At 52.3% G+C, this 20,575-nt stretch overlaps 1 protein-coding gene across 2 annotated transcripts in view; it reads left to right on the top strand.

Annotated features, from left to right (window-relative positions):
- Positions 1-18,072, top strand: part of ITPKB (inositol-trisphosphate 3-kinase B) — a 65,241-nt gene extending 47,169 nt beyond the window's left edge. For both annotated transcript variants that reach the window (XM_086629849.1, XM_086629856.1), the window contains exons 3-8: positions 3,781-3,880; positions 4,518-4,731; positions 7,618-7,822; positions 12,965-13,066; positions 15,065-15,136; positions 17,857-18,072. In XM_086629849.1, coding sequence (XP_086485975.1) covers positions 3,781-3,880; positions 4,518-4,731; positions 7,618-7,822; positions 12,965-13,066; positions 15,065-15,136; positions 17,857-18,072 — 909 coding nt within the window. The remainder of the gene's footprint in view (positions 1-3,780; positions 3,881-4,517; positions 4,732-7,617; positions 7,823-12,964; positions 13,067-15,064; positions 15,137-17,856) is intronic.
- The last annotated feature ends 2,503 nt before the right edge of the window (positions 18,073-20,575 follow it).

The raw sequence follows: 20,575 nt of genomic DNA, 5'->3' as shown, positions 1-20,575 counted from the left end.
AAAGTGTCGAATTGCATCAGACACCTCGTGTGCGTTCGCTGCTTACACAGGCTGCGCACCATTGCCGGGTGTGCAAGAGCACAGTCGGTCAACATGGCTTCGTGGGTTTTCTGGGAGGGAAAGTGACCGCAGAGCTGGGGTTGGGCGAGAGCAGGGGGCCAGGGTGCCACAAGCAGGCACAGGCTCTGATCAGGCAAAAGAACTGAAAGCGTGCTCAGCTTTCGGCGTGACAACCCACGTGCTCACTGCCTTGCGGGAGAACGAGAAGAGCACATGTCTGCCCTTCCTCAGCATCACTTGCTAACGCCACCTGCAAAGCTGTTTTTTTCCAGTATGGTGAAAAATCCTTTAGTCTGAGGTGGGCCAGTCGTTGTGGGTCACTCCTCCACGTACGTACAGCTGTGCCTGTGCTCCTTGAACTACATGCAAGCTACTCCTTGAAATATAAACCAAAAATTATGGAAGAGCCTGGAGGTGATGCCCTTACGGTTCCCAGCAAGCCAGTTTAAAGAACATTTCTTTACTGTAAATAGCTTTAATGGTCCCTTTATATATTAATAATGCAGGGCAGGACAGGAGGCAGCAGCCCGCCAAATGCAGAAGGGCTGTTTCCTGCACATGGCCACCAAGTCAAACCGGAGTGGTGGCAACCTCATGGCCCTGATTTTCGTCATCAGCTGCAGGAGCCTGACACGGAGGTCAGCACAACTGGGATCCCAAGCCATCAGCTTTGAGATGTTCACCTCGATCTGATGGCATTCAGATAAATGCAGACCCTCCTGCTGGAAGTTCTCAGCCTTCCTCAGTGGTTGTGAAGGACCTGCTGCTGGTTCACAGCCACGTACTATCTCTCTTGAAGCTGTAGGGCAAGTACGAAGGGTCAACTTTTAGAGCCACTCCTTACCTGGGGAGAATTTATTTTCCGACAAAGGAGGTGGCAGGATTGCTGAGGGTGTTGACCAGTCTTGTTACTCCATGGTCCAGCCTCCATGTCTCCTCTGCAGCGGGTCAGCAGCCCTGGAGAGCAGACAGATGAAGTTGTGCAGCTGCTGGTTGACTAGAGGAGCTGCTCCTTGCAAAACTCCCTGCCTTTCGAGCACTCCCAGGACAGAGCAACCAGGAGTCTTGTATATATACGTAAACCCCCCCAAAAAAATCAGTCCCAGCCAGCTGCTCTCCAAAGCAAGCTGTGCGTGCTGGGCAGTAACGTGATGGGCTGAGGGCATGGGAGAGCTTCCTTTTGATGAAGGAAACTTTCCCTTGTAACACTGAGAGGTGGCTCAGGTGTAAACCAAAGATCCAACAGCTCCTGAAGGAGTTGCAGAGGGCACAGTCCCTCCTCTCTCTGGCCACTGCCCGTGTGGTTGCCCCCACGAAGCCAAGGAGGGAGCCCATGAAGCCGAGGAGGAAAGGGCCGTGTGAAGCAGATTTGCTGGTGACCCCCGCAGTGGTGACAACTTGCCTCGCAGCCTGTTTCGGGAGTGACTTGAGGTGGACGAAGCAGCCTCAAGCCTCTTCATAAAACATGTCCTCAAATGTGTCCTTAAAGCTTTGGTTGGAAATACCTGGCCAAAGGGGTGTCTGAAACCGAGTGGTGTCTGGACAAAAATGTTTCCCTCCGGTGCAAAGGCATGGGGACATGCTACCCATTCCTCATGCGTGTCTGCTCAATGGTGGGCTTTATGTCTTGTTGAGCTCAGCAGAAAGGTCATGGTGGTGTTTTCTTTCTCTGGGGGGACTTGAGGACCATTACCCTGCGCTGGGAGCAGTGCCCAAGCACAGTGCATGGCTCCTGGGAAAGCCTCAGTGAGGGGGAGCCAGGGCGGCTTGTCCTGCTTCGGGTGCCACTCGCCTTCATTCTGCCTGCGCTTTGAAGTACCTCAAGGTTTTAGCTATAAAGCTCTAACCACCGAAAAAACAAAATCTTGGCTTGGCAAGACGCGTTGCCTTGGCGTGTTTCCTGGGACTGAGTGACTTACGATGCCGTGCAGTGGGGGGAGGACGCTTCTCCTTGTTTTAGAGGAGATGGATCATGCTCGTCTGGAGTCCAAACTCCCTCGGAGACTTGTTCTTCCCCCTTTTTTTCATGACATCAGCCAGGACTTGATGTTACTATTTTAAAAACAAAAGGAGGGGACGCCCCCCCCCCTCCACTTCCCTCCTGCTCTCTGCCAAAAGGAGAACAAAGAACAGCTAAAGTGCACAAGTTCTGGCACTCCGTTTGGAAATAAAAACATTCGACTCTCAAGTCAGGTAGGGAACTGCCTGACCCCCCTTGCCAAACCAAGCAAGCCGGGCGGCGGAGCAAACCCACGGCACAGAGGAGCCTGGGCGAAGGGGATGCCCGGTGTCACCCCGCGCTCAGGCAGCTGCTTGCCAAACTCCTGCCTTGCTGTACTGGTGCCAGGGCACGCCGGGACACTCCCGGCCACGGGCAGGCATCCAGGGAAGGGCCACCCTGCTCCTCTTGGGCTGGGAAGTGAGGAAGGACCTGTCTTCTTCCCTTCTTCTCTTCTCCCACCCTCCGGTACCCACCGCGCAGGCAGCCCCTGCATCTCCTTGTGATGCGTCCCTGCTCGCTGGTGGGGCTGGTATAATTTCCATGCTTTAGACACTAACATCTTTGTCTGGCTTCTTCCTCGCCATTTAAACATGTCAGCAGTTCCCAGCACGGATTCCTGTGCCTTGAGTTCACCCCCGACAAGCATCCAAATGGCAAGTCAGGGCTGCTGGCTCTTCCCCGCCTGTCTGTGAAACGTTACTGGAACAGGGGCTGGTTCTCCAAACACGAGGAAGAGATTACTTGGGCTTTCTGGAAGGCTCCCTCCCAATGCCTTCAGAGCGGAGCAAATGAGGATAATTTATCTGTAGGCTTCCGGCTGAATGCAGGAGCTTGGAGCAGACAGGACTATGCCGTCTGTTTGTCCCAGCTCCCGCAAGGAGGCATTTTTCCATTGTCACCATTGTATATTGTTCGCCTGGTTTGTTTGCGCTGTCGCCTTCTGGGGCCGAGATAAGAGGTCATTCCCCTGCCTTTTACCAGCACCATGTTCCCCAGAACAATCCAGGGAAAAACACTCGCAGGAAAGAGCCTTCGAAGGAGGCTCTCGTATGTCCCACGCAGCCCTCGTTACAGTCATGTAAATTGCTTTGTGCAATCTATCGGGCGAGAAACACGACATGTCAGATGGGAATTGTTCTCTAAAATGCAGTTACGGATGAGCCAAAGCAGGCGGATCAGCCGCGCGCGGGTTGTCGGCTTAATGGACAAAGCAGCTGCTTTTCAGCGGGGAACAAAAGCCAGGCGGTCTGCTGAGGTGCGCCTGGGCGAGCGTCTCGTGTTCCCCGCGGGAGCTCGAGTTGAGTTTTGTGGCCGGGTTGAAGTCCTGGGGTCCCTTCCCCGCTCCGTCTGCCGTGATCTGAGGTGGTACCCTAGGATGGGTTAACATCCCGGCTGCTTCTGCAGAGGGATGTGGGGAGCGGAGACAAGGTAATGATGGCTGGGCCCTCTGCAGCACAAGCAGCCAACTGGAACAACGCCGTAACGCCATCCACTTTCGTGAAGTTACTCGTGATTTTTGAATGCGGAGTTGAGGCCCAGCAGCTCTGGCTTGGCACAGGGCAATGGGAAAAGAGCAGATTCTCTGTTTGCTTCCATCCTGCGCTGGCTCCGGTGCCTCTTCTTCTGTCCAAAACAGCTGCGTGCTGCCTGAAGTGACTTTACGGACAGTAGAAGCTTAAAATATTGCATTCACCTTCATGGTTTTTTTTTATCTTTAGAGCAAATCATGGCGCAAGATCAAGAATATGGTGCACTGGTCCCCATTTGTGATGTCTTTCAAGAAGAAGTACCCTTGGATCCAGCTAGCGGGACACGCAGGTATGGAGCAAAGGGAGGGGCAGAGTGGTGGGAAGGCTCTTCGTTATCTCAGGTTAACGGGCTTTGTCAGCCAGAGTTGCTTCTGATTGCTGCATGAATGTCACAGATTTCATCTCCCACGTCTCTAGCCCAGGAGAGTGAGTTACTTAAATGCTAGGGAGTGTGATGGGAAGGTGCAGTGCTCTATGATTTCAGTCTCCCGGGGCCAACGGGTTTTACTGCCACTTTTTTCTCAAGCAGCAGAAAAGCTGAGTCCTTTTTGGTGAGACCCAAGCCCTCTTGCTGATCCACAGCAAAGCGGGTGACACTGCCCGGCATGAAGATGCCCCATGCACGTGCCTAGAGACAGAGGAGTGAACCTGCCATGAAGCACGCAGAGGCTGGGAAGCAAACGTGTTGGATGCTGCAGGGCAGGTCTCTGCCCTGTTTCGGGTGTGACATTGCTGGTCATAAACCTCCGACACTGCGTGTGAATCCATCAGCCCGAGCTTGTTAAGTCCCAGCCCACGGAGACTCTTTTGGGTGCAGGTGTAAACAGGGGTGCTTCCAAGATGTCCGGCTGCCCTTTCTGTGTTGGGAAGGCACAGCATCATCTCCCATCTGAAGCAAGGGCCACGTTGTCCCTTGTCGCCCTCAGGTAGTTTCAAGGCAGCGGCCAACGGCAGGATACTGAAAAAGCACTGTGAATCGGAGCAGCGCTGCCTCGACCGCCTGATGAACGATGTCCTGAAGCCCTATGTTCCTGCCTACCACGGTGACGTCGTGAAGGATGGGGAGCGATACAACCAGATGGAAGATCTGCTGGCTGAATTTGACTCCCCCTGTGTTATGGACTGCAAAATGGGAGTCAGGTGAGTGGCTTTGGGGACATTGATTGAGTTTTGAGATGGGATACTCAAAGCAAACGTATCTCCTGGGTAAAACCCTCTGAAACACACAAGGGGCTGTGGGGAACCCTATGTATGGGAAGGACACACCAGGCTTGTTCCTCCTCTGCTTGTGGACCATCCATGTGCTAGGAAAGTGGTTTGGTGCAGTGGAGGGAATGGCTTGCTGTTTGGGTTCAGGTACACCGGAACAGCACAGTAGCTTTTAGGATGGCAACCTGCCTCTCTCTGCCATAGGAGGACACAGCCAAGGGACAGGGAGCAGGTGTGGGAGATCCTGCCCAACGTGCCAGAGAGGTGAAATAAAGACACTTGAATGTCACAGCTTCGGCGAGCAAGAGACTTTCCCTCTGCTTACCCTTTGCTCCCACACACACTTGAGAGATAAAACGTGTGTGCTAAGTAGTCTAGTGCCTTTCATGCGAAGTTCTTGAAATGTTTCCTAACAGATGAGCAACATTACCCGTGTCCTCCTCAAGAACCATCTCCAGATACGCCAAGATCCCAGGCTGCAGCCACTTAGCCAGCAGCAGTTTTTTTTGAGCTAGCGATGCCACAGCTGACGAGGGTGCCCCAGAGCAAACGTGAGCAGAGCTGGTGGCCCCAGGCAGCTGCTGGTTTTGGAGCAGCCCCGGACCACCGCTTGGCCCTGGGTCAGCTGCTGGCTGGCGGTGGGGCAGGTTGAAACTCCCCTTGCTGGCTTAAGGTGCAACTCAGACGTGGTGGAGATGCTTGCGCTGCTGGAAAAGCTGATGATTTCTGTGGGAAGGAGGAATCTGTTTTTTTTCCCCTCCTGAACTCCCGATGTGAAACTCCAACTGGCGTGTTGGGCTGTCGACAGGGAAGAGGCGAGGAATACTTTCCACCGGAGGGGTGGAGAGAAGAGCAGGGGGCCCTGGTGCAGCATGTGGGAAGGAGACGAGACCTGCTCTGGACTCAGAGATGGCAACCACCAGAAAAAGACCTGCTGGTCATGCTGCCCAGTTGCTCCTGAGGCTGTCTCTGGGAGGAGGAAAGCCTCCCACGCACAAATCACAGGTCGGGTGGTTTGTGCACCTGGCTTTTCGGAGCTAAGACAGGCAAAGCAGGCAAGGGGGCATCGTTAAATAAGATGGTGCTGCAGGAGTTGATGAGGGAGGATGAATGGGGCTAATACTGGGGAGTGGGGCATCCCCATGACTGAGCAGGAGAGACTCTGGCAGATAAACTAAACTTCGGGGCTATTAAACCTGTCCTCTGAGCCAGCAGCTTGTGGCCAGGCGGATACAGGCTTGGTTTTTCCCTGCCAACCTAGCTTCAGCATGTGGCAGCCTCCTCCCGTTGAATGAAGCTTTGTCCAGCTTAAGCCCTGGTGATGGTTCAAGCCTGGAGTGATACGGGGCAACCAAACTGCAGACAGAGACAACCTGTCATTCTTATCAAAAGGAAATCTGACTTTCTGAGCAGCGTGAGCAGCATTTGGGAGCACGCAGCTGTTTTATTCTATTTTATTCCAGCTGCCCAAAAGTCATGGGTTTGGTGATCTCAGCTGAAGCCCTTTGTTGCTTTTATCTGCAGTGCTTTTCAAAGGGGCTGATGCCCTGGGCACGTCTGCTCAGTGATCATATGCCTGTCCTGAGAAAAGACACCCATTTGCCTTGCTAAGCCTGTGGGAAATGCAGGAACACTGTCCGACATAGTCTGTCTAGCATCCTCCCCACCTGTTTTGCTCGGTTCTGGAGGTGAACCGCAGGCTCAGTGCCAGGGTTTGGGCACAAGTGACATGGGGAAAGAGCATGGCCCCTCTGAAGAGCTGGGCATGGCTAGTGGAAGGCAAAGAGCAGTTTGGATCTGGGGAAAGGAGCTGACAGGTAGGGTCACTCCTGTGTCGTTTTGCTGGGACATCTCACCCACCTTGGTGAGTTGTTTGGGGAGAGCCTGGGCACTTGCTGGGCTGAGCTGGGGCGGGTTTGGGTGCCAGAAGAGGAGTTACATAGTGGTTTATTACTGCTGCAGGATGTAATATTTTGTGGATGACGGTTTTCCACATGCCAGAGCGCAGAAGCTGTCCACTGGTGTGCGGGGGCATAGAGTGGTGATCTCTGAAGGATGCATGAAACCAAGCTCTTTGCACATACCCCTGCACCCTCCACCCTCCTTCCCTCATCCTGACTGCACCCTGCAGTCCTGGGGGTGATGGTAAGCACCTGGCCCAGGCTGCATCCCTTCCTCTCCTCCGTCCTGTGTAGGAAGCTTTTGCTAGACAGTCCACTTAAAATGGACCCATACAGGGCAAAATCATCATCAGTGAAACAGCCCTGTGTGAAGACGCCAGGGATGGCAAAGTGCAAGAGAGACACGAGAGCAGCTTTGGCAGCAGCCGCCCACCTTGGCCAGACCTCAGAGGGAGCAGCAGATGCTGCTGATGCCAAGGGCCGGGATGTGGCAGACTCCCTCCCACCTTCAACCCAGGCGGTTCCCAGAGCAGATGGGCAGTTTCCTGGGCATATCTCAAAAGCCATGTTTAGTTTGGGAGAGTCACTGTTCAGGTCTGCTGAGGGACAGGCCCACCAGGACCAAGGGGTGACAGCAACACCATGAGCGTCTGGTGGAATAACATCTCCCTTGTTATTGCTGAACTGGTTGTGGTTCCCTGATGAACTGAGAAGATCTCAGATGTTTATGATGGTGTGCTAATTAAATCAGGATCAACTCACGTGCAAGCAGTCTTGTTCCATTATTTCCCGTGCTACTCTACTTCCCAGGGATCAGCTATCCTGGGTAGGTCTGATTTCTGGGGTAAGGGCTGCCTGTGGCACCTTGTGTGGTGGCCCTGTGGTCTTGCTAATGTCCCCGCCTCGCTCCTTGCAGGACATACTTGGAGGAGGAGCTGATAAAGGCCCGGAAGAAGCCAAGCCTGAGGAAGGACATGTACCAGAAGATGATTGAGGTGGACCCTGATGCCCCCACCGAGGAGGAGAACGTGCTGCGGGCAGTAACCAAACCCCGCTACATGCAGTGGAGGGAGACCATCAGCTCGACCGCCACACTGGGCTTCAGGATCGAGGGGATAAAGGTGAGGCTGCTCCGGGACTGCAGAGCAGGGGGAAACACTGGGGTGTTCAGTAACCAAATGCGCTCACACGCACACAGATACACACACAGCGAGCTGGTGGTGAGACTGTGGCACATCAGGACATCCCTGGTCTCTGCAGCCAAACCACCCTGGCCTGGAGCGACACTGCTCTTCTGAGAGTGCAGCCAAGCTCAGGGCATCAATGCAAAAGGACGGTTTTAGCCTTAATCTCATTAAATCAGCCGCTTGGTTGATTTCCTTGACTGTGAAATGCTAAGTGCCGTGCTCCAACTTTGAAGGCTCAAATTAGTTTTTGCTTTTGAGACTGCTGTGCTGAGCCATTAATCCAAATCCCAGCTTGAACATGTGCCAGTCTCTGGTTGGAGCTGTGAGTTTAGCCGCAGCTGGTGAGGAGGCCATATTTACATCCCTGTCCAGGAAAGTTCGTCAACCAAGCCCCATGAAATGGAGTGAATGCAAGCAGCAGCACTTTCTGCCGACACCTGCACGCACGTGTTATCTACTGACTGCATTTGTTTGGAGCTAATGCTCGCATTTCTGGAGATACCTGCTAGGATGCTTTCGTGTCTCATAAGATGAACCAGCTCAGGAGTTTCTCCTCCTGGTGAGCAGAGTTGGTGGTGAGAGAGATGTCCAGGATGGCACTTGAACGGAGTTAGGTCTGTAACTGCAGAGCAGTTGTATCAGTGAGAGAAGACTTGCATGAACATTAGCAATGGCATATGCCTTTTGATAGCCAGCCAACACGAATTAAAGGTGATATCACGCTTGAGCTAAGGGTTTCAGCGCGTGCCTGGGCATGGCATTGGCTTGGCAGCTCAATAAAGTTGTGCTTGGAGTAACTCAGGCTTGGGGCACTGTGGGGGCCCAGGTGGTAGCTCAGGGCAGCTGCTTGCTCAATTTTTATATGTATCTTGGTTGGAGGAGTTTCCTTCTCTTGATCACAGACTGTTTTTCTCCTCCCTGAGTTGGCCAGGGTTTTCCCAGAATACCCATCTGGGTCTCTTTGGCCTTAAACTCTTGCACCATTCCTGACCAGAGATGGTGGTGTCAAAATGACAGAATTAGAACAAGCTAAGCAATTCTCTGAAAAAGCCTTTTCACTAGATTTTCCAGACTTTCCTAGGAGTGTTTCCCTTGACCTCAGCAGTCAGACAGCAAGTGAATGCAGATGGTAGATCAGAGGTTTACAAGGTGATCAGCAGGAGTGGGTCACTTAGAGCCACTGATTCTGGTCACCCACATACCAAACCACCAGTGGGAAGGGATTGTCCTGTCCCGCTGTGCCGGACAAAGTTTTCGGGCTGTGGGAAGTCCAGCAGAGCATGTTGTGCTCAGAGAGGAGGGCACCTTCTCCATTCAACTGTTTTCTGGCCAGCAGAGGACATTGCATTTATCTCTAACACAACAACTCTCAGAAACCTGAGGAGCAGCCCTTGGGCTGAACCCCTTGAAGAGTTTTCCGGCGTGAGCAACGCAAGACACCCCTGCCTGTCTGGTGCCCCTGCCTGGGATGCTGCCAGTCATATTCCCCCGCAGCAGCTTTCTGTGGTGACTGCATGGGGTCAGGCACTTTCCTGCTCCTGCAGCTCTTCCCCAATCTCCCTAGCTCTCCCAAAGTCCCTTTTCTGCCATGGGCACCCACGAGCATGCTGTGAGCGGTTCTGGCTCTGGACAACCCTTTGCCTAGTTCCCATTGCTGCTGTTTTGCTGGTGCTTATTATAAAACCAAGGCTATACAAAAAAGGAGCAGGCCAGTTGGGACCAAAGCTCCCATGCACTGTTTCTTCTCTCTGCTTTCTTGCTATGATCAGGAATATCTGTCTATTTATAGTCCAACGTGATCTAACCTTCGCCTCCAGCAGTGCTTCTCAGCCTGTGATCTGGGAATGTTTAGGGGGCTTTACAGCAAAAGCAGGTCATATGTGAACTGCTTGAAATGAAAAAATGTAAAAAGCAAAACAAATGAAAAAAATCCATCCCCAAAGCATATTCCCACACATGCCAAAAAACACCGTGGAGGAAAATAAAATCCATAAAGGAGTGCTCAGAGTTGCACCTCTAAGCCGACCATAAGCGAGCTGCTGCACGATGCGAGCAGTGGGTTTTTTTCCCAAGAAGTGAGGCAGCCCTTTAATTGAAAAATATTGAGAAGTGCTGGCCTCCGGGAGTAATCCTCCTCCTGCTGCTGCTGCTAGGGGCTGACTAATTTGATCAAGGCTCTAATTACTATAATTCTTCTTAAATCCCTCAGCTTCTGGATTATTTCCCCTAAGCTAAAGCATTAACAGTTCACGCTGGTTCCCAGCTAGACTTTTTTTTTTTCTCCAGCAGGGCTGTAGAGCTGGTTGTGCTGCGCTGTATCCCTGCCTTTGCCTGTTCCTGGGGTCAAGCCTCGACATTAGGGAAAGTGTCTTTGGTGCCCTGAGGTGGCTACTGAGCCCTCAGAGAAAATTTTAGGAGGATGTTATTTAACAATAAGTCTCCCTGTGTTTTCTATCCTGCTGGGGATGCTTCCCTGGGATTAGCAGGGGTGAATCTGCCCTGCCCCTCGCTCACAGCCAGAGGCTGATATCGGAGAGTGCCTTCCTGTGCAAGGGAAGGGCAGGATTTGGCCCTGGGTGCATGGGCTGGAAAGGGACGCAGGAGAAGGAGGGGATTGGTGGTAAGGGCAGGTGGGGTGAACAGATAGCTCGGGGTTGGGAATGAGGCTGGAGACCCTTTCCTGGTCAAGCTCTTGCTTTCTCAGGTGGCCTTGAGGATCTGGTTCTTGTAAAATGAAAATTTTCCTCTGCAAAAAGAGATCATGACACTCGTCTGACTTTCTGGTGTAGCTCAAAACTGTTATAAACAGTCACTATTAATAAAATTACCCTGCTAAAAGTGATGCAAGTGATGCCTGGTGACCCAGTTGAAGCTTACTGGAGCTCACTCCAGCAAGTTTTGCTCCCGAGCTCCTGCTCCAGTTTGAGAGTCACTCACTGTTGCCTGCAGCAAGGCCACAGTGCGATGATATTCCCCGGGGCTGGGATGTTTGTGGGGTCCCAGAACCAGCTCTGAAAACCCTCACCTGACTTTCCCGAGATGGGCAGCTCGTGAGCCCTGTCTGAGGCCGGACACAGAGCCGGAGGGGGAACCGGCTGCCCTGTGCAAACTGGAATTGCTGGTGGGGCGGAGGTTGCGATAGCCCTTATCAGCCCCCCTCATGTTTCTGGGGTGGAGAAGCCAGCCCCCTCGGGGCTTGGACACCTGTGAATGTCATGGCAGTTGGCAGCCCCGCAGCGGCAGCGGCTGGCTGGGCAAGGAAACTGCGGGGTGGGGGCTAATTATGGGAGCAGCACTATGGATAGGCTGTTTGGCTTTCCTGGAGCCTGGATTGCCTTATCTGAAAGGCCATCTGTGGTTTTCACTTATTTTTAGGAGCACTTAGAAGTCCATCTCCTTTCTTGGATGCTTTGTGGAAAGTTGTGCTCTTTACATGTGGAATTAGCCCTGTGGCACTTCTCCAAATCAATATCTATTGTTCCCCGGGGAGAGGGTGGGTCGATTTCTGAGCTGCTGCGTCAGGGCTCACGTGCCGGACGTATAGCGGCATAGCGCCCTTCCCCTATATGTTGTGCGTGTGCCACCAGAGCCTCCTCGGCGAGACGCAGCTGAAAGCAGAGAGCCCGACTCTGCTGGGTCTGTCAGCAGGTTGGCTGCCACAGCAGTGAGTTGTCCAGCCAGAAGGTTGTCCCCAGCCTTCGGTGGTGTGGGCCCCACCAGCCGTTAGCCTCGCTTTTGTACCCAGTGGCAGCACCAGTACAGGGGTGAGAGGCGGTCAGGTTGGGTCTGGGGTGGTTTGAAGCCGAGTGCATTGGTTGCACCCCAAGCAAACAAAGATTTTCCTGGAGACAAAGACCTTTCACGTGTTGCTTTTGTTATCACCTTTGTGAACACTTGCGCAAAACGTGAGCTGGAAGTCAGAAGCGCGCTGTGTGGTTCATCCCAAACCGCCCGTCAGGTGTGGGTTTGGTGCCGGGCTCGCCTTGCCCAGCCGTCCGCAGCCTGGGTGCTTGGCATTCACCCAAGCTGGACTGGCCACTGTGCCCATGGCCAGCCCTCTGCCAGGGCACTTCCCTAGAAGGGTCTCCAAGTCCTGCCAGGGCACATAAATCTCAAGGGCAGGTGATTCATTGTAATCTCTTCCTTCCCCAGCCTCTGCTCTGCTTCTTCATCCTTATTTCATCTTCCCCAGTCCACAGGATGCCTTTTTAGTCTCTGTCCCTTCACTCTATTGTGTGCAAACGAGCTGTCCGGAGCGGTGGGATGGAGCTCTGCAAGCGGAGCTGTGAGCATGAGCACGTGTGGTTTAAAATAGCCCCTGTATCCAGGAAGCGAGCTCTGCCTGCCCAACCAACCCATGGCCACTCTGGATGATGAAACACACCGATCTAAAAACCAGAGCCCCAGCAGGACTGAGGAAACGAGGAGCGACTTACGAAGCTGCCCAGAGGTTCGGCCAGGAGCCTCTGGGCCAGGCCTGTGTGCCGTCTCTGCAATGGACCAAGCTGTGCCATCCCCATGGCAGGCCCAGCTTCGATGTGCCTTTGGAGAAGAGGTGGTGGAGAGCACGAGGCTGCTCACTACATCTCAGTGCCAGGCTGCTGCCTTCGACGGTTTGCTATCCAGGGGCTATCAGACTAGTGAGGCAAGACAGGCGTGGGGCTTACTCCTTGCCTTCATCTCCTTGCTTCAGTGGTTCAGGGATCACCTCACGCATAGGGATGCTTCCGAGATGTTGTCTCCATCCACACCAGCGACAGGTGGTCTCCAGCCACTGGTGGGCAGAAAGTGCCACATCCATGACAGATAGCTCGTCCAATTTGCCGGTGACCTTGACAAGCGTGTGATGGTGGAGACTTGCCATTTGCCTTAGGGGGCAATGCAGTGGGGCTGTGACATGGTTTGGGGTGTGCGAGGCAGAGAGACTCTGCTCACCCCTCCTCCGTAGACAGGTCCCTCAGCTGTCAAAAAGGCTGGTCGCATCCTACCTGGGGACAGGCATGGCTGCTGAAACACTCATCCTTGCCCCAGCTCCCTCTCTCCTCATCCTGCTCACCGCTCTCCCTTCTTTTCAAGAAAGAGGATGGCACTGTGAACCGGGACTTCAAAAAGACACGGACAAAGGAACAAGTCACGGAGGCCTTCAGGGAGTTCACTAGAGGAAACCGCAACGTTTTGGTGAGTAGGGGTTGCTGGAGGGAGGGCTCCTCCTGCAGAGGCTGCCATCAGCTCCCAGCCCTGAGGGGCTTGAGCCTGAGCAATCTCTCTCAAAAAAACACGAAAAAGGGCAAAGAGAGATGCCATCCTGGCATGGGGGTGAGGTGAGAGCCGCAGAGGGCTGGGAGGGGACATCCCCAACATAAGAAGGACATGGAGCTGTTGGAGTGGGTCCAGAGGAGGGCCACAAAGATGATCTGAGGGTGATCTGAGGGCTGGGGCACCTCTGCTATGAAGACAGGCTGAGAGAGTTGAGATTGTTCAGCCTGGAGAAGAGAAGGCTGGCTCCAGGGAGACCTTCTAGCAGCCTTCCAGTACCTAAAGGGGGCCTACAAGAAAACTGGAGAGGGACTTTTTACAAGGGCGTGTAGCGATAAGACAAGGGGCAATGGATTTAAACTGAAAGAGGATAGATTTCTATTAGATCTAAAGAAGAAATTCTTCCCTCCGAGGGTGGTAAGGCACTGGAACAGGTTGCCCAGAGAAGTTGCGGATGCCCCATCCCTGGAGGTGTTCAAGGCCAGATTGGATGGGGCTTTGAGCAACTTGGTCTAGTGGAAGGTGTCCCTGCCCATAGCAGGGGGGTTGGAACTAGATGATCTTTGAGGTCCCTTTCAACCCAAACCATTCTATGATTCTATGTTTGCTGCAGCAGCACCGTTCGGGCCAGGTCCAGGTCTGCTGAGGATGCTGAAGGGCTTGGCCCCAAAACTTGCTGCGGAGGCAGAGCCCCGGGGCTGACAGCAGCCTGCAAGCCTGCTCTTTACCCCAGTGTGTGCTGGGGTATGTGCACAGGGGGTGGGGGTTCCCACCCTGGCAGAGTGGGCTGCCCCATGCTCAGTCTCACAGGACGGGTGGCGAAGGCATCCCCGTGCCTGTGCCAGGCACCCTTCACATGGGCAAGCCCCAGCTGGTATTTCCCAAGTTTCTCCGTGTTACTAGGAGAATAAGAGATGTAGCTGTAAACAGTTTACACCAATCATGTCAAATATCCTATTTGACGAAGTGCTCCTGTTTTAAGCTGCACTATACAAAGCCTACAAAGGCAGGGCTCCAGCTGGTGTAGCCCTTGGCACTGCCTTCTTTAAACCGGCACGTTCACTTTGACGAGAGTTACCCAGGGATTATTCCCGGGTCTGTAAATGAAGTTGCCTGGCTGCATTTTATCCCCAAAAAGCTTGGAGCACATTCACACCATCATGCCCTGGCTCTGGATGGGGCTCTTTGGTCAAACCATTGCTGTACAGTGACCCTCACATCTTCCCACGCAGTCCAAATGTGAAAATTTAGGTGTATTACAGTGCCCAGATACCTGCTGTGTGTGTTCCTGTGCTTAGTCCTTCTGTCTAAACCTTCAAATCAAATTATCAAAGGGGCCCATTGAGAACGCTTAGTGCCTTCCAGCAATTTGCAGGGATGCTGGAACAGGCGTGTGGGTCTTGACCTCCATGCTGACTAGTGTGAAAGCCCTTCCACCTATGGTACCAACTTTGCAGATGTGGAATTACAGAAGCATCTCACTATGCTTGACTGACTGAGTGATAAAATGACAGATGAGGTGAAGGGTTGACCTATTAAACAAAAACGCAGGTGAGAGGAAAAAAAGCAGCCTGGCTATGTGTGCACAGCAGCGGCTGCCAAATTAGCTGTTCCCTCCTCGGGACCACGACGGATGCAGCAGGGAAGGTCTGTAGAAACCACCAGTTCAGCAAAAGCAAATGCTCTCGCTAAGTTTTGGAAGTCACAGGTTGCCATAGAGGCCAAAAGGATAAGTGGATCCCAAAAAAGAAGGGGACAGGTCTAAGGATGGGAAGCGCAGGGCGGCTGAGGGACACCCCTGGCACCTCTCCGTGCAAACCTGGTATCATGGAGAGGATGCTGGGACGGATGACTTTCCTGTCTGCCCCCTGCAGCACTGACGGCTTACATTGTGGTTTTTTTTTTCTTTTGTAATTCCAGAACAGTTACCTTAACCGGTTGAAGGGTATTCGCGCTACCCTGGAGACATCCCCGTTCTTCAAATGCCATGAGGTAATACATTTAGATAGATCTGCCTGGAAGTGCAAACTGTTTAATCTCAACTTGTCCAAGGAGAGAACAGAAGTCAAAGTCAGAGGCTGTAAATTTCTACCACTTCAGATTTATTCTTATATTTGTATTTTCATACCCATGTTTACCTAATGCTTATGTGGAAATACAGCTGATGACTGATGTAATAATGTTCATGCATCTGACATAGGTTCAAAGCTACTGAAAACCAATGTTCACACAGACTAAAAGTGATCTCTGAGGAATTCAGGCTGCTTATGGGTTTATAGGACTGGGAAAAATCTTTAGTGTAGAAGTATAGGGCTCTTCGGGAGACAAATTCCTGTCTGAATGTACATAAGGTATCGTTTAGCTGCCAGTCACTCCCTGTGATCAAACAAGGCTTTGACTTATCTGTAGATTGCAGATCATCCCAAAACTGCCTTCGCTGAGCTGGCTGAGGCACCATGGTCAGGACTCTTCCCTTGGAAGGACTTTCCTCCACGAACGCGTCCACAAAACCAACATTTTCTACAGTGAAAACTCAGTTCTGGTGGGAAAACAAAGAGGAAGCACTATGTGTTTTGGCCATTTCAGCAGGAATTGGAATGCTCCATAACTTAATTAAATCATTTTGTTGATTTAGCATTGGCAAAGAGTATTTGCTATTGCATCTACTTAATGAAACATGAGAGCGCGTGTCTTTGGCATGTGTTGTCTCTGGGCAAAAAAGCCTCTTCCAGCTTACAGGAAACAGGAGCCACAGGTCCAAGAGCCCACTGTCCCTCAGCAGGAGCCGCATGAACCGCCTCGGTCCTCGGCCACATGTGGAGGGTCCTGCCAGGAGCTGAAGCCAGATGGGGCCATGCCTCCTGATGGCAGCATCTGTAAGGCAATTGGAAGGGAAATGTGGAAACCGAGGGTTTCAGGTCAATTCAACACAAGGAAACAAAATGCTCCCTGAAACCAAGCACCAGGGTTTCGTTTGAAAACACAGAAACAAAACAGCCTTTCAAGGGGGGTTTGAAAGGAGTTTCCACTCCTTAAAAATTAAAAGGCAGCAGCTTTGACTTTCTGTCCCACTTTGAGACACAGCGCAGCAGAAGGTCTGCCAAGCTCTGCGGGGCCCTCACGAGTCCCAGCTCCTCCGAGGAGCTGCAGGAGAATTTGATGACCCAGGACAGGAGGGTGAAGAATGTCAACAAAGGCTTTTCCTTAAAGTTAAAATGCTCTGTCCTGGTCAAGAGAGGGCTATAAGAGCTTAGAAGGAGAAGAGCTAAAGATAAGCATTTCTGGGAAATAACACATATCTCTGGACCTTGGATGTTTTCCCAATGCTCTGGAGAAGGAAATCTCCTCAAAAATGTAAATTCATAATAGCTTTTGCAAACAGTACATGCTTCCCGTTCAAAACCCTTGTCTAAAGACAAATCTCCAACTAAACCCTGGTGATAGTATGGACATGGGAGTCTCCAGTAGCATTTAGTGCTGCTGTTTTAGAGGACTGACACCAGCTGGATGCTCCTGGAGCTGCACTCCTCATCCACCTGTCCCTCTGTCTTGTGAGGTGTGGGCTGCTTCTGGCTCTCGGCATGCTGTGTCCTGTCTGCTCACAGCCATTATGCTCTGGTCACCAAGGTCCCTGTTTGCGATACAAGGGCAAGCAAGTTCCTAATCCACCAATTCCTGAACATCGGACATGATTTGGAAAGCAGTCTCTATTTGGGACAGCTCTGAAGCATGTCTGTCGATGCTTTTCTGTACTATTGCCTGCTAAAATATCTGACCAGAGGAGCACATTAAGCAGAAGAGCACAACAATGTATGACCTGACACCAACACGTGTCCCCAGGCACCAGGAAGCTGCAGCAGAGCTGCCTCTGGGCTACAGCTTGGCTGGGACTGTGAGCTGGGATGGGCCAGGAGGTGGACCTGGAGGCACCCACCTGCTGAGCCTCTCTCTGCTCCATGGGTAGTGAGCATTGGGCTCACAGGGGTCTCATCCCACTGTGAGAGCCCTTGAGACTTTTGCTGTCAGGAACAACATGCTTCATCTTCCCAAATGGACCCATGGGCTTCCTCAGGGCTTATCCAGGCCAATACTTGCTGCAGGATTTTGCCAAAAGTCGATGAGATCTTTGGGAGACCCCTTCAAAGCAGATGTAGCCAAGCAAACTAAGGGAAAAGGAAATTCCTCTACGTGCACCTGGGTACCTTGCACCCCTGGAGCACTGTGAAAGCGGATATTTCCGGGGGGGGGGGGGGGCGGGGGGGCGGGTCTGGGTGCAACCAGATGGTGTTTCAGAGAGGAGACAGCATGTTGCAAGTAACGTGAACTTGGAGCACACCCAGCTCTGTGGTGGTGCCTGCAAGGCTGGTGAGTGTGAATAGCAGAAGCCTTGAAAAGATCCCCATCTGAAGGCTCGTTCCTTCCCCAGGGACCTTGACTCGTTTTCCACAATGACATCTCTATCTTTCCTGCCCATGTTTTTCTGATCCTCTCCTTCTGCCAAGAGCTGGGATTTGTATGAGTGAATCGCCTTGTCTGAACATCTGATTTGCATGTGCAAACACAGCCGGCAACACGCAGAAGCTGACTTCTGCTCATGCAAAATCTCAGCATCGTCTCTTGCAAATGCAGCCTGAGATTAGGTGTCTGAAAGCCCTGGAGCTGGCTGAGGATGAGCGGTAGGACCACCACTAACTAGTCTCTCCTCTCTGCAGGTAATTGGGAGTTCCCTCCTCTTCATTCACGACAAGAAGGAACAGGCCAAAGTCTGGATGATTGACTTTGGGAAAACCACCCCACTGCCAGAGGGACAAGTTCTCCAGCACAACGTGCCCTGGGTGGAAGGGAACAGAGAGGACGGCTACCTCTGGGGGCTTGACAACCTCATTCAGATCCTGACAGAGTTGTCCCAGAGTGAAGACTTGCATTAAAGCCGCGTGTCCGACTCTGCCACTACCCCTGACCTGCCCCCTGACTGACTCTTCTGAACTGCACTACAAGACACTTTCCAGCCCTCGCCCTTCCCATTTGAAAGCTATACGCTCCCTATTTAAGGCGGTTTTGTTGTGGGTTTTTTTTTAGGTTGTCTTGGTTTTCTTTTTTTTTTTTTTTCCCTTCTCCATGTAAATACAGAGCTAACCTGCCAGAACAAAAGCTGAACTCGAAACCTTGGCTTCGCAGAGCCAGCGAGAGCACGCAGCCGTGCCGGCCGGGAACAGCCCGGCAGAGGTTGCATAGGGAAGCGCGTGCTTTGCCTATCGTGCTTTTGTCTCTTGCATAGCTTGATTTTAAGAGGGCCTTTAAGAGGGTTGACGGAGGAAGGAACCTCTCCCTGTGCTGGGATCGGAAGTTTCATCCCAAAACACGCAGTGGCCATGCCTGGGACCCTCTGGCAGTCAGGGTGAGCGATACTGGGGTAGGAGCCCTTTAGTTGTCTTTGCCACTACCTTTCACCTGAGGGACTTGGCTGTGCCAAGTCCTTAAGAGATGCTAGAAGGGCAGATTTGGGTTATTCTTTGTGTTCAAGACATCCCGTGGAGGTTGCTCAGTTATTTTCAGGTGGCACTGGAGGGCCACACACTGGAGAGCACAGGTATTTACCACAGCCAGGTGCTTCCCACCCACCTCCCCTGTGCTAGGTGAACTGGTGTGGTGGGTAATGCTTTGAGATCCTCTCTAGAGACCCAGCTCCCCTGCTAGGAGCTGCTTCCAGCCCTCTGTAGCTGGGGTCTCCAGCCCTCCACAAGGAATAAAGACTTTGGGCAGGGCTAGGGGAGAGAAAAACAGCTTATAAGGGACTACTATGAGACTTAAAGTAGCCATCCAGGTTGATCAGTCTTTTTTGGCAGCAGACGAGTGCATGTGTAGGGGTGGTGCCACCAATGCCCGCACCTGGCCCAGGGTGACCCTTCCTCCTGGAGCATCTCTGTAATTTTTATTAGCAGTGGTAAAGGGTTACAGCAGCAAAGCAGCTCGAGGTGGCCGGGTTAGTCAGCTTTGGTGAAGCAGAGTTGGGGTCAGGCACCCCCGTGCCTTCCCTTTTTTTTTTTCCCGTGGAGCTGGCCAACTCTGCCACTGCTCCTTGGCTTCCCAGCCTGCTCGGGCCACACGCATGGCCTCTGCGCTCCTGCTCCTGCAAAACAGACAGTTCCCTATTTAGGGCAGAGGCTATTTTTTAACTTCCTGGAACATTGGCACGAAGCGGCTCACTCACTGCAGAGCTGTCTCACTAAAGGTCAGTGATGGAGAGGACGATGGGGCAAGGAGGGGAGGCTGCAGGGCAGGCTGGGAAGTCCCTCATGTCGAGGACAGAAGGAGCGTGCAGCACTGGAGGTGGTGCGGGAGCTCAACCGCCACAAATCCCTCACCCTCTCCATCCCCAAACCCACCATCTCATCTTGCTCCCCCGGGAGCAGTGCTCCAGAGCCCCTCTACCATCATTGGGTGGGTCTAGCATCTTCAGTGGAGGAGGTCTTCTCCTGGCAGCAATAAGGAGGAGGAGTTGGACATTGAGGCGTCTGCAGCCATGCCCCAGCCTCTTTCCTGAGGGTTGAAGTCTCCTAAGGTTTTTCTCAGTTCGTATCTCACCAGGCAGATGTCTTTAGCTCATCTGATGCCATTGTAAATGGTTGCACTGTTTTAGCTCTTCGCCAGGCTTTCTAGAATAGCCCATGTGGAAGTGCCTTATAGACTTGCCTCTGTTCCATTAGTGTCATGGAAAAGGTTGAGATTTTTTTTTTAAGTTATATTTATTTTCATCCCATTTTAATTGCACAGAACACTAAAACTTAATGCATGGAATCCTTTTTTTTTTTTTTTTTTTTAACTGTGTCTTTAGTTTTTAAACCATCCCTTTTCCAGCTTTGGAGAAAGGGTGTGAACAGATACATATAGGTATGTACCAGTTATCGCTGTACTTTAGCTTCAAGCTGCTCTTATATATGTATATTATTTTTTAAGCCTGTTTATAAACCAGATTCCTCGCTTCGTGGCTTCAGAAGGAGCAGATTGTTCCTCTCAGATGTCTTAGGCCTTTCCGGAGGCTGGAACGGTTGCTGTGAGGGATTTTCCCTGCTCCCACCCCCCCTCTCGGTCATTGGGAATAAAGAGAAAAGTCTGAACCAGTCTGAAACACCAACGCACAGTGCCTGTAAAAAAAAAAAATCCTGTAACTTTGCAAATAAAGGCATATGGGAAGCATTTGCCTGGTGTATGGTTCATGTCTGCCCCGTGCAGCTTGCAGCAGCCCGGGAACAACCCAGGAGCCAGGTGTCGTGTCCGTGATGATTTTGGGGGTATCAGGCCCCAGCTTTGGTTGCCCCAGCACATACCGGGAGCAGTGCTGTGTAAAAGCAAGAGTAGGGAAGGACCCTGCACTGGGGACAGATCCTGACAGATGGGAACTGGCTTTGCAGAGAGCAGGGTAGGGTGAGA

Source organism: Tauraco erythrolophus, chromosome 2 (genome assembly GCF_009769465.1).
Source record: "Tauraco erythrolophus isolate bTauEry1 chromosome 2, bTauEry1.pri, whole genome shotgun sequence".
NCBI lineage: Eukaryota > Metazoa > Chordata > Aves > Musophagiformes > Musophagidae > Tauraco > Tauraco erythrolophus.
The sequence above is the reverse complement of the archived record's forward strand: the minus strand, read 5'-3'. Positions and strand labels throughout refer to the sequence as shown.